A 13,213-nucleotide genomic window follows, 5' to 3' on the forward strand; every position below is an offset into this window, starting at 1 on the left:
ACCGAGACTGGCTGGCGAATTTGAGCAACTTTAAATACCACTGGACTGAGCCAGGATCGAACCTGCCAACTTGAGCTCAGAAAGCCAGCGCCTTAACCATCTTTTCGCTCATTTTTTTTAGAATTTGCTTTACGTCGCGTCGGTCTTATGGCGACTTTGTGTTAGGAAAGGCCTAGGACTGGGGAGGAAGCGCCCATGGCCTTTATTAAGGTACAGCACCAGCATTTTCCTGAAAATGGGAAAACACGGAAAACCGCCTTCAGGGCTGCCGACAGTGGGGTTCAAACCCACTATTTCCCGGAGGGAAGCTCACAGTTGTGCGCCCCTAACCGCACGGCGAACTCACCCGGTCGCCTTAACCGTCTGAGCCACACAGCCCAGCTTCTTCTTATTATTATTATTATTATTATTATTATTATTATTATTATTATTATTATTATTATTATTATTATTATTATTATTATTATTATTATTATTATTATTATTATTGCATTATAATGTGTTATTTCGAAAATTCAATCATAGATGTATATAATTTCCATTTTCCTTAATTAATTTTCTCTGAACTACCAATAATCTCTTTGATAATGCCCCTTGGATATAGAAGATCATTCTGTTTGTACTGTATTGTTGAGTATTTTGCTTTTCTGCTGGCGCTAATGGGCCACCTGCTACATCTTCATTATAGACCGTTATTCCTTTCTTCCTTCCAGAGTTCAATGTAAAAGCTACCATAAATGGGCTGTCTTCACAATCCTTTATTTACAACTAGCTCTGTAACCTCGGTTGGATCAGCGCCTCTTACCTTTAAATCGTTAAAAATGGGTCCAACGATCGTCGTCTTGGTTTCCGTCCGCTTTTGCTACCCTCCACGGACGAGCTGCGAGTCATAGGTAGTCTTTAATTTTCACACCCTTTGTGGTCTTTTCTTTTGCCTATACCTTCATTTTTCGAAGTGGCATTAATTAAGGTACAATCCCAGCATTTGCCTGGTGTGAAAATAGGAAACCACGGACAGCCATCTTCAGGCCTGCCGACAGTGGGGTTCAAACTCACTATCTGCCGGGTGCAAGTTCACAACTGCGCGCCCATAACCGCACGGCCAACTCGCTCGCTGGTAACCTATTCTCCCCCATTCGCCTCATATGACCCCCACCGCCGAAGTCAGTAGCCTACATACTCACAGCTTCATCACCCATATTCATGGCTAAATGGTTAGCGTGCTGGCCTTTGGTAATAGGGGTTTCGGGTTCGATTCCCGGCAGGGTCAGGAATTTTATCCATAATTGGTTCATTCCGCTGACATGGAGGCTGGGTGTATGTGTCGTCTTCATCATCATTTCATCCTCATCACGACGCGCAGGTCGTCTGCGAGTGTCAATTCAAAGAGATCTGCACCTGGCAAGCTGAACTTGTCCTCGGACACTCCCGGCACTAAAAAGCAATACGTTATTTCATTTCATCACCCGTCGAGTTAATTTCTAATAGCCTATATCTCTATATCCGTTATTTCGACTGTGAGCTCAATTCATTCTTTCTTTATTCATTAATTCACATTTTCCTTCCTCTTCTCTAGTACCGCGCATTGTACTTCAGCCAATACCTAGGCATACCCGACAGAAATTTGTTCATTGATATAGTTTACGAGGGAGAACATTAATTTGAGGGGCTCCGCTAACCTTAAGGTCTCGATTGAGAGAATAAAGGAAAGCGATACTCCATTACAATCTCCCATGTCACCAGCAGACAGATGAAACAGACGAACGTAATCTTGTTTATTTAAAAGAGAAAGCGGTGAGTGGTAACTTGTATGCCCGGCACATACGAGGGGGATTTCGAATTGGATTATAGAATGTCAAGAGAAGATTCTTCGCAACGGCTAGAAATTGTAATTATTGTTGATGATTCAGAGGGAGTTGGCTACGGTTGGCTACGGGGTACGAGTCATTGAAAAAACGTAAGCTGTCATTCTAATGATGTTGAATTCCGACACCCCACCCTCTAGAATTCCTGAAGAAAGTTTTCAATAGCCTCCTGCTTTCACACGAGGCTGTGTCTTAATTTATTAACGCCACGGCTGCTACTTTCCATTGTTAGCTTTTTCCCCCTCCAACTGTCACTGAAAATGTATATTACGTGTTAATGCGAAGTTAAAGTGCTATCTAAAGCAAAGCGATTCATTCATGATATAAATCAGAACAAAAGAAATTATTATAAGTCACGACATAAGAACTCTGCCTGTCTGACGAGAGCGTGACACCAATTAGTGAAGGTACCGACAAAAATCCCAAGCCCGTGTTGCCAATTCTCTGCCTTCTGCCCCTCTGGACAATGGACTGGTTAAAAAAAAGTCTTCGTAAGCAACAACTTTTCCGTCTTCGGTGACAGATCTTACAGTACATTAACAATTTGAAGTCCACTTGCTGTTTTTGTAGTGATGTTATGTGAATAGTGTGACGACATTGTAATAATGTTTAATTATTAATGTTTAATTATTTCGGCCGTGAATACGTGGTGAAAAGAGGGAACTTTAAATAGATGAACCACCACCACCACGACACCTACGAAAATTAATTATTAAAACTTAGGAGTGGATGTGAAGATACGCAAACAAAGCATAACGATAGTAAAGTGTGTGAAAAAATATATAATCACAATCTTATTTAAGACGGGGGTGTGTTAAAAAAAGTAGAAATGTGAATATACCGGTAGCAGAGGGGCCGATATTATTATTATTATTATTATTATTATTATTATATTATTATATTATTATTATTATTATTATTATTATTATTATTATTATTATTATTATTCACGGTAACTAACGTAAAATCATTACTTTTAATTGTCCGGCTCCATGGCTAACTGGTTAGCGTGCTGGCCTTTTGTCACAGGGGTCCCGGGTTCGATTCCCGGCAGGGTCGGGAATTTTAATCATCATTGGTTAATTTCTCTGGCACAGGGGCTGGTTGTGTGTGTCGTCTTCATCATCATTTCACCCTTATCACAACGCGCAGGTCGCCTACGGGTGTCAAATCGTTAGACCTGCAACTGGCGAGCCGAACATGTCCTCGGACACTCCCGGCACTAAAAGCCATACGCCATTTCATTTCATTACTTTTAATTGCCTAAAAAGGAAAGAAAAGAAAAATTGAAGGAGCTATTGGAGAGGAAGAGAGAGAATGCGAAACAGTGAACTTGGTGAAACTTGTCCTCTCTAATAGACTCCATTTTTTTTTTTTTGCTAGGGGCTTTACGTCGCACCGACACAGATAGGTCTTATGGCGACGATGGGATGGGAAAGGCCTAGGAGTTGGAAGGAAGCGGCCGTGGCCTTAATTAAGGTACAGCCCCAGCATTTGCCTGGTGTGAAAATGGGAAACCACGGAAAACCATCTTCACGGCTGCCGATAGTCGATTCGAACCTACTATCTCCCGGATGCAAGCTCACAGCCGCGCGCCTCTACGCGCACGGCCAACTCGCCCGGTAAATAGACTCCAAAGTAGTGGTGTGAGGGCAGGATTCTCATGTCGTAAAACAAAGAATAATAAATATCGGAAAATATATTTCAAATATATTATTCAAGCAAGTATTAACATATCCCGATCTAGGTGGCTGAGATGATAGAGCGCTGACTTTCTGAGGCCAAGATAATGGGTTTGATCCTGGCGCAGACCAGAGGTATTTGAAGGTACTTGAACACAAAGTCTCGTGTCAGTAAATCCATTAGCAAATAAGAGGACTTCTTTTTCTACTTCTTAAGGAAAGGGCCCTTTACACGCTCAGACATTTGCACAGATGTGTCTGTACAGACCGTGTTTGTGCAGACAAGTCGTTGCGTGTAAATGAATCGCCGACCGTAATTTTGGTCTGTACTGCGGTCTGTGTTCGGCCTGTGCAAAGTCTGGCGGAGTTTGAATTAACACAGACCACGCACAGACAAGTCTGGGCGTGTAAAGCTTACGCAGACAACGCTGCAGACAGATAACACAGTCCTTCGTCTGGGAGCGTGTATGTAGTGTTGTACTGTAGCGTAGTGTTTGCTCTCAATACAGAAACAGCTATGAGTGAGTTTATTCAAGATTCGCGTAATTGTACCCGTACATTTATGATTGAATTCATAGAACTCTATAAATCATTGCCAAGTGTTTGGAAGATCAAGAGCAAAGAATACAGTGTCCGCAATGAAGAAAACGCAGCATATGATGTATTAGTTTCTAAACTAATATTTCCTTATCAAAACTTGTCCATTTATCACGATATTAAACATTAAAATTAAGCCTACTAACTATTTACACCCAATCTTGAAATTGTATTTTAATTAATTAATTAATTAATTGATTCATTCATTCATTTTGTCCTAGATGTTAACAGTGTTATATGATCTAGGACAACATGCAGGCCTATCTTAACACTCTGTGAGTTCAATTAGTGCTTCATGTCACAATTCTGTACCTGATCCAGTTATACTACAATTACAACACACATTGTGAATGACTGCATGAATAGATAAATGAATGAATGATTGCACGATTGAATTGTATTCATGCATATTTGCATGATCCAATAAATACCGCTACTGTTCTCTCCCTGTCACGGATAACCACCAGATGAAAAGAGAGCCCTTATTATTGATGGATGGATGAATAAATGAATGAATGAATGAATGAATGCACTCAACTTACAGCTACGGAACTCCAGCAGCTGAGGAAGGAACACGCAATCTATTTTACCTAAGCAAAATAATGCCTTTGAATTCACACCTTTAAATATTCCTTTCTTAGAACGTCATATATAGCACGGCATGTTTCCGGAATGATGTGGCTTAAAGATGAAGGAGACACTATAGCAGAAAATTTAAGGTCCGCATAGCTTTTTCCCGTTGCCAGAAACCTCAATGTTACTACAAGTCTTTCTAATGTGCTTACCGATTCTCTCATTGCACTGTCTTCTGTCCTTATATACGGTGTGACATACTGCAACAACACTAATAATTTCTCTTCATCCATTCTAAAGTAGTTAAACCAGTCATCTTTTTCTAATTTTAACTCCTTCAAAAGATCAACGTGCGAAAGCGAAACGTGTTATAGAAGCCAGTCTTTTGTCCACCTTCTACGTTGTGATTTCTTCCTCTTTTTAACTTCCGAAATAACAACACTAGACAGAAGTACCACTTTGTAAGTTAATTGACTTAATGTGGCCATGGTCAGGAAATACTACCTGCGCTCGTCTCGATTAGACATACAGGACTGTGCGAAAGCTGTACAAATGGTCGGAACGTGTAAACGCAGCGTGAACAGTGCAGACCAGACGTGCAGACGGTCGTTGCAAACGTGGTCTGTGCAAACAAGTCTGAACGTGTATTAATCTGTTTACCCTCCAGGGTCGATTTTTCCCTCGGACTCAGCGAGGGATCTCACCTCTACTGCCTCAAGGGCAGTGTACTGGAGCGTGAGATATTGGGTCGGGGGATACAACTGGGGAGAGGGACCAGTACTCGTCCAGGTGGCCTCACCTGCTACGCTGAACAGGGGCCTTGTGGAGGGATGGGAAGATAGGAAAGGACAGGCAAGGAAGAGGAAAGGAAGCGGCCGTGGCCTTAAGTTAGGAACCATCCCGGCATTTGCCTGGAGGAGAAATGGGAAATCACGTAAAACAACTTCGAGGATAGCTGAGGTGGGAATCGAACCCACCTCTACTCAGTTTACCTCCCGAGGCTGAGTGAACCCCGTTCCAGTCCTCGTAGCCTACCACTTTTCAAATTTCGTGGCAGAGCCGGGAATCGAACCCGGGCCTCCGGGGGGGGGGGGGGTTGGAGGCTAATCACGCTAACCACTACACCACAGAGGCGGTGGACAAGAGAACTTCTGCGGGGAAAATTTTGCAACGTCTCGGCGCCTCCGAAATCCTTAAAGGATTTTTTTTTCCTTTACGTCGCACCGACACAGATAGTTCTTATGGCGACGATGGGATATGAAAGAGCTAGGAATGGGAAGAAAGCAGCCGTGGCGTTAATTAAGGTACAGCCCAACATTTGCCTAGTGTGAAAATGGGAAACCTCGGAAAATCATCTCCAGGGCTGCCGACAGTGGGGTTCGTACCTACTATCTCCCGGATGCAAGCTCACAGCTGCGCGCCCCTAACCGCACGGCCAACTCGCCCGGTTTAAAGGCAGTTAGTGAGGCATAAAGCTAATTGCATTATTCTTTATTAACATATGAATAAAAAGGTATAGTAAATATAAAAAGGACATGGTTATGTAGTTGCAATATTCGCACTTACAGTACCGTTTCTGTCACGAGACTACTGCCCAGCCAGATGGCCTGTAGACATGGCAGTGACACGGATCATTGTGACAACATCCTCAGTGGTATTGCTTTGATTGTGTGACCAGGCCCGCTGCCTCCCATATCGTCAGCTCCTCCATTGCCACCCTGTGGGTGAGGGTGTTAGAATACACCAACGGTATCCTCTGCCTTTCATCTTGAGAGCGTGGGTTGGCAACCACGGGTCCCCCAACTGAGTCTGCCATTGCTTCCACTTACTTGTGTCAGGCCCCTCGCCTTCATCTTTCCTATCCGACCTCCCTTGGTCAACTCTTGTTCTTTTTCAACTCCGACGGGATTAGGGTTGCGAGGACCAGGGAGTCTTTCATTTTCACACACTTTGCGGTCTTTCCGTTTCTTTTGCCGATACCTTCATTCTTCGAGGCGTCGGACTTCAACCGTTTTCTTTCTGATTAGTGTTAATAGAGGATGGTTACAGAGATGTAGGTCTACTTCCTCTTAAAATCGCCCTGTGAGTGGGAGCGGTAGAATTACACCCGGTGTCCCCTGTCTGACGTAAGAGGCGACTTAAAGAGGACCCAGGGGCTTTCAAACTTGGGAGCGTGAGTTGGCAACCACGGAGCCCTTAGCTGAGTCCTGGATTGCTTCCACTTGTGTCAGGCTTCTCACTTTCATCTATTCTATCCAACCTCCCTTGGTCAACGCTTGTTTTTTACGACCTCGGCGGTAAGTTATTAGGTTGCGAATCCGAGGGAGTCTTTCATTTTCACGCCCTTCGTGACCCTTGTCTTTCTTTGGCCGATACCTTCATTTTTGAAGTTTCGGATCCCTTCCATTTTTTTTCTCTCTGATTATTGTTATATGGAGGATGGTTGGCTAGTTGTACTTCCTCTTAAAACAATAATCACCACCAGCACCACTTCCTTTTAAAATAATGGTCACCACCACCAGCAGTCAGTCAGTTGAATTCACAAGGCTGAGTGAACTTTGTTCGAGCCCTATTTGCCTGATTACAGTTCGGAAATCGAACCTGGTGCCTCTTGGCAAACGGAGACACATTAATCCCACCCAACTGCTATATGTATCAGCGACCAAATTTTAGAAATAATAAACCAAGATTGATAATGATAGAGAATAAATAAATACATTTTATATGAACTAAATAATAATTATTGAAGGAAAACTATTTCTGGGGAGACGGAGAAATTCCTGGCTTAATGACCTGCGCCGCTGGCATGGACGAACTTCCAACGAAATCTTTCGAGTCGCTTTTTCACGAGTTATCATGATCAATTGGACCGACAACCTTCGTAGGAAGACGACGTTCTAAGAAGAAGAAAAATAATTGTACAGAGGTTTCTTAGGATGTCAATAATTTACTGTTGGTTTCAAATGTTATAAAATAAATAGGACAAAAATAAAGGAACTTCCAGAGTTATAGGAACCACATCAGTAGCAAAACATTAAAAACATACATGTTAAATTAAATTTTATAAGAAATGTTTCTCCCTTTGTGGATCAGTTGCGAAGTGTCTATCCCCAGATTCCAAGATCGCGGGTTCAATCCGGCAGAATAAGTCGGATTTTTGAATGGGGTAAAAAGACGCCCATTTGGGATTCCATGTACAATATTGGTATGTGAAGCTTCTCTGGTCTCAGCCATACAACGGCCAAGGGAGCTCCAGTTTCTCTGTCGAAACTGACCTGTAGCTTATATGGCGTATTATGTATGTATGTATGTATGTATGTATGTATGTGTCCTTATTTTTATTTTATTTTTACAATTGGCTTTGCGTCGCTCTGACACAGATAGGTCTTATGGCAACGATGGGATAGGAAAGGGCTAGGAGTTGGAAGAAAACGGCCGTGGCCTTAATTAATTTACAGTCCCAGAATTTGCCTGATGTGAAAATGGGAAACCACGGAAAACCATCTTCAGGGAGAAACATTAAAAATTATGTTAAATTAAACTTTATAAGGAATGTTGCTCCTTTGGTCAACACGATGGGGTTCGAACCCCCTATCTCCCGGATGCAAGCTCACAGCTAAACGCCCCTAACCACATGGCCGGCTCGATCGGTGTATGTATATGCTCGTACACATCTTAGAATTATGACAAACTGATATCTAATATTTCTACATCGTAAGTAAAATGAAAACTTTTTAATTCTATTAAGGTCTTTATGTGAATAATCTCATCACACTATCATTTTTCATACATCGCCGAAATTCGCAGGAATGTGAGATAATATTGTTTTATCTTCTTATGCTACACACTCAGCTAATCACTCAGGCACAAACTTATTCAGTGCATATCCATTATTGTAATGAAATACCAATTCGCAATTCAGTAAACTGTCGTGCTGAGGGCAGATCGAAATTGTCCTTGTAATGTTGAATATAAACTCATGCTATCGTGTATGAAGCGTATCTGTTATCAAAGTGGCCTTATCGCTCTGTGTTCATTTTAAAAGGTCAAAAGGTCAGTAGTTTCCATCTGACATTCGCTGAATCCCCTCACAAATATGCATTACTATAAATGATGGCCAATGATGACAAGTAAATATCTAAACGGCGTTCAAAACCATGGAGAAGCATTTGGTAAGATATACAATATCTTAAGCCAAGTTCTTTAATTTACAGAACTCGTCTTGTTAAAGTAGAAAATAAAGCGGTCGTACTTAGAGAATACGAAAATTGATTTCAAATTCATGAAACTTGCAAATCAAAAGGTATTTAATACATGGAGATGCATGTACAGTATGTATTATTATTATTATTATTATTATTATTATTATTATTATTATTATTATTAATTGCTTCCATTTTCTTATAAAAGTCCTTCTCTGTAATGTTTTCTGTCAAACCTCCCTTGATAATTTCTTGTTCTTCGTTCAACATGACAGTGTTAAGTTTTCCTAGTCTCGAAATCACACACAAATGCACAGGAATGGGATACTAATGCCCCTTATGCTTCTTTCTTTCTATTTATCTATCCATTCCGGTGTTCTATTAACGATACCGCCTCGAAATAACTCGAGAACTTTAGGTGGACGCGTTACTGAGATTAAACTTGCTTTGTGATCATCGAAAGAAATGGTCACCTCCGTAGCGTGACTGTCGTGCTAAAATAGTAATGGCGTGTGGCCTCCTGTGAGGCCTGGTGCAGATCTTTCGAGCTGACACCGCATAGGCGACCTGCGCGTCTGTGAGGATGGGACCCAAACTAGGATGATTTCTAATGCTTAAGACAACACACACACACACACCCAGCCCCTGAGCCATCAGAAGTAACCAATTAAGGTTAAAATCCCTGACTTTGTCGGGAACCAACCTCGGGACTCCTGTACCAAAGTCCAGCATGCTAACCATTTTGCCATGGAGCCGGACACTGTCGTGCTGAGAGGGTCAGGTTCGATTTCCGGTACTGCCAGAAATTCAAGATTGGCAGGAGGGCTGGTATGTGATTAAAAGTATACATGTAGTACATGCAGCTCACCTCCCTTGGAGAAGAGTATGAAAAGAACTGCAACTCGAAGAATACGAAGACACGAGTTTACAATATCGAAATAAACACCAGTGTCCTGTGTGGATATTTTGAGTGGTACGGACAAGAAATCTTGAAACTTATTCCAGAATTTGAATTGTGCTTGAGATTGTAAGATTTGTGATTTTTCTTTGCACAAATATGTTAAAGCGATTGCGCCGGGTATGATATCATTTCAATCGAATTTAAAATGTTTTTATAGAGGAAAAACTTATATATAATTATTATTAATGGAAGCATCAACACATTGTTGGCAAATACGTAGTTCAAATTAAAATCAAAACAACAAGCTACGTAAAATCTTCATTTACATGGTTGCCACAATTCAAAATTTGTAAGGTGGGGTATTTATCCCCCCCCCCCCAATACCGCCTTTTGCGTATGCTCCTGCTCATATCATATATTATATATAAGAAAACATGAACGTCAAATAATACAACCCTGTGGAACCCTAGAGTTGCACAAACCCCGAATTCCCTTCGTAGTGAAATTAAAACCTCTACTAAACTAAAAGCTCATCTGAAACCAAATTCTCTTTGTCTATACTATTCAGGATATAATTTTATGTGTCCATCCCCATTCGCATGTAGCTAAATAACATTTTAGGGTCCATTTTCAGTTGCGGGAAAAGGTGATGGTACTCTCCAAATTCCCACCGTCCACGATTAATTTCATGGACTCCCTCTTCTCCTTCTACATGAAATTTTAAAATCAATTAACAGTAACTGAAAAAAATGTTATTTCGTTTCCAGATATACCTGCTGCTGTTGGTGGTACTTTGTAGCCACTGTGGCAATGCAGATGTTTGTCAGGGGACCCAAGAGACTAGTTTCACCTTCTCTATTACCAGCAAACGGAACCTCTCTGGTCACTGGATCTTCATGGTAAAGTATTCTTAATTCTATATATTTTGTGACGTGTGATCGCCTCCTTTCAATACATGAAGGTGGTGCTGACACTGATTCGACGTCATTGCGAATTGGTTTAGGCAATCTGAAGTGTTAATAGAGCAATTTACTATTTCTAAGTTGTCCATGAGTACCAATAATGTGGGGATTACATCATTTTCCCTTCTTAAGAGGCGATAAACCTGTCTGTTCGTTAACTACCGAGTGTGACTGAACGTGACTTTACGAGGAGAGACTAACCTACGCGATCGCTAGAATCTACGAAACGATATACTATCTGCGTCTCACGAGAAGTCGCGGCAAGTTGTAGGTACGGCTACAAACATTCGTCGTGACATATAGTGCGAACTCTCGAAACAGATGCATGTTCAGTACACTTAATTGCAGAAGGCTAAATGTGTAACTAAAGCAAAAATTGCACTACCATTTTGAAACTTCGGAACAGCACCTCATTTCGCAAGAGTAACCGCGGACGGAACAGATGTTTATTGTCAGGCCCTGAGACTTGAGATAGGCGCATGCGCGGCAGCCATGTTTACCCCCTCGCACCCTTTACCCCGCATCTAAGCGACTTCTCGTTAGACGACCATAGAATGTTAACTGTCGGAAATGCAGCAATATCAGCATGTTAAACAAGTTCATTATTAAAATCACTCTAGATTTTAAAACACTTGGTACATAGAGCCAATTTTTGGCGTCTTGCCAAGACGACTCCTACCCAGCTAGATTGTCTACAGATATTGTAGCGCAACATGGTCAGCGTTACGATATCCTCAGCCTATTGCTTGTCTTTTGGGGACGAGTCCACTGTCTTTCATAGTAAACAGCTCCTCATTTGGTCTCGCGAGGCCGAGTGAACCCCTTTCCAGCCGGAAACCGAACCCGCGGCCTCCGAGTAAGAGACAGGCACACTACTCCCTACACTACGGCTGCCCACTCTATGCTCATAAGACACGAAGCCATTGCAAGACAAGTTTAGATCAACTTCTGCAAATATCCTGGAGAAATTTATTAGAAAGGGCCGTAAATAATTGCATTGCAGTCATTTCTAATCACGTCGAATCACTCAAGTCAACATTGTATTTTACAATATTGTCGTGTTCTGTTGGATAAACTATTCCCCGCGAATACTGCGCATTGCAAGTATCTTTCTTCCAAGGTATGAAATCAGTCCGTTATAGAAAATGCACACGTAAACAAGCCAACTCAATTAACATTGTTGCAGACATTAATGTGACTGCTTTCAAAAGTAATTATTTTATATGTGTTCAAAGTACATACTTTTAGAAGAAGCAAATGTCGATACGTAGTCTCCAAGTATTATGATTCACCGACTTCAAGTGTATGTATATTTACCCTTTAGTTCAGTTTCGTGATACGGGGTCAGAGATGAAATGAAATGATATCGCATGCTTTTATGGTCGGATGCCCTTCCTGACGCCAACCTCAGTTGAGAAGCTTATGGAGATGAAATGAACGATGGTGAATGAAATTGGGTAAGGAGGTGGAAGGAATCAGCTGTGGCCTATGAATAGGGCTGTCCCAGCACTCGCCTGGAAGTGAAAATGGGAAACTACAGAAAACAATTCTCAGGACGGCCGATGGAGGAGTTCGAACCACTCGTCTCCCGAATGCAGAGCTTGCCTCAATAGCCTTAACGCGTTAACACGCACGGCCATTCCGCTCATTCGCCGTCTGTTAGTATTTCTTCTTCTTATTATTATTATACTTCTTTTCTTTTTTCGTTATGCCCATTGAAAGAGCGCATTTGAACTTGTTCGTTGGCCTGATGGTTTTAACTTTCTTATCCTCCCAAAATCTCTTCATGAATGCACTGTGTTACATCTTGGTTTTCGTGGACCACTTCCTACTAGATTTCTTTTTAGGTTTCTCCACGAATTTGTGCTTGTCTACTAATGTACTAAAGGCTCAACTACAATCTTCCAGTACGTCGTCCGTGATATTCATTTCTTAGAGATCCGCCTTAGTTTCTTCTAGGCAGTTTGTTTTGATCTTCTTTCAGTTGATTACTTTAAATAATCTTTTCTTTTTTTTTTTTTTTTTTTTTTTTTTTTTTGCTAGTTGCTTTACGTCGCACCGACACAGATAGGTCTTATGGCGACGATGGGACAAGGAAGGGCTAGGAGTGGGAAGGAAGCGGCCATGGCCTTAATTAAGGTACAGACCCAGCATTTGCCTGGTGTGAAAATGGGAAACCACGGAAAACCATTTTAAGGGCTGCCGACAGTGGGGTTCGAACCTACTATCTCCCGAATACTGGATACTGGCCGCACTTAAGCGACTGCAGCTATCGAGCTCGGTTTTAAATAATCTGTTGGTGTGTCTGTCGCTGTCCGTTCTATAGATATGGCCATAGAATTTCAGGCGTCTCCTGCGTACGGCATCAGTGAACCTGTCAGTTAATAAGCAGAGGTCCGCTGTTCTCCTCTTATTCAACATTCCATTGTCT

At 41.8% G+C, this 13,213-nt stretch overlaps 1 protein-coding gene across 1 annotated transcript in view; it reads left to right on the forward strand.

The window, feature by feature from the left end:
- The first annotated feature begins 8,870 nt into the window (after positions 1-8,870).
- LOC136870466 (hemolymph lipopolysaccharide-binding protein) overlaps positions 8,871-13,213 on the forward strand; it is a 29,926-nt gene continuing 25,583 nt past the window's right edge. Inside the window, exons 1-2 of the mRNA XM_067144919.2 lie at positions 8,871-8,889; positions 10,588-10,719. Of these exons, the coding sequence (XP_067001020.2) occupies positions 8,875-8,889; positions 10,588-10,719 (147 nt within the window). The 5' untranslated portion in view covers positions 8,871-8,874. The remainder of the gene's footprint in view (positions 8,890-10,587; positions 10,720-13,213) is intronic.

This window comes from Anabrus simplex, chromosome 1 (genome assembly GCF_040414725.1).
Source record: "Anabrus simplex isolate iqAnaSimp1 chromosome 1, ASM4041472v1, whole genome shotgun sequence".
Taxonomy (NCBI): domain Eukaryota; kingdom Metazoa; phylum Arthropoda; class Insecta; order Orthoptera; family Tettigoniidae; genus Anabrus; species Anabrus simplex.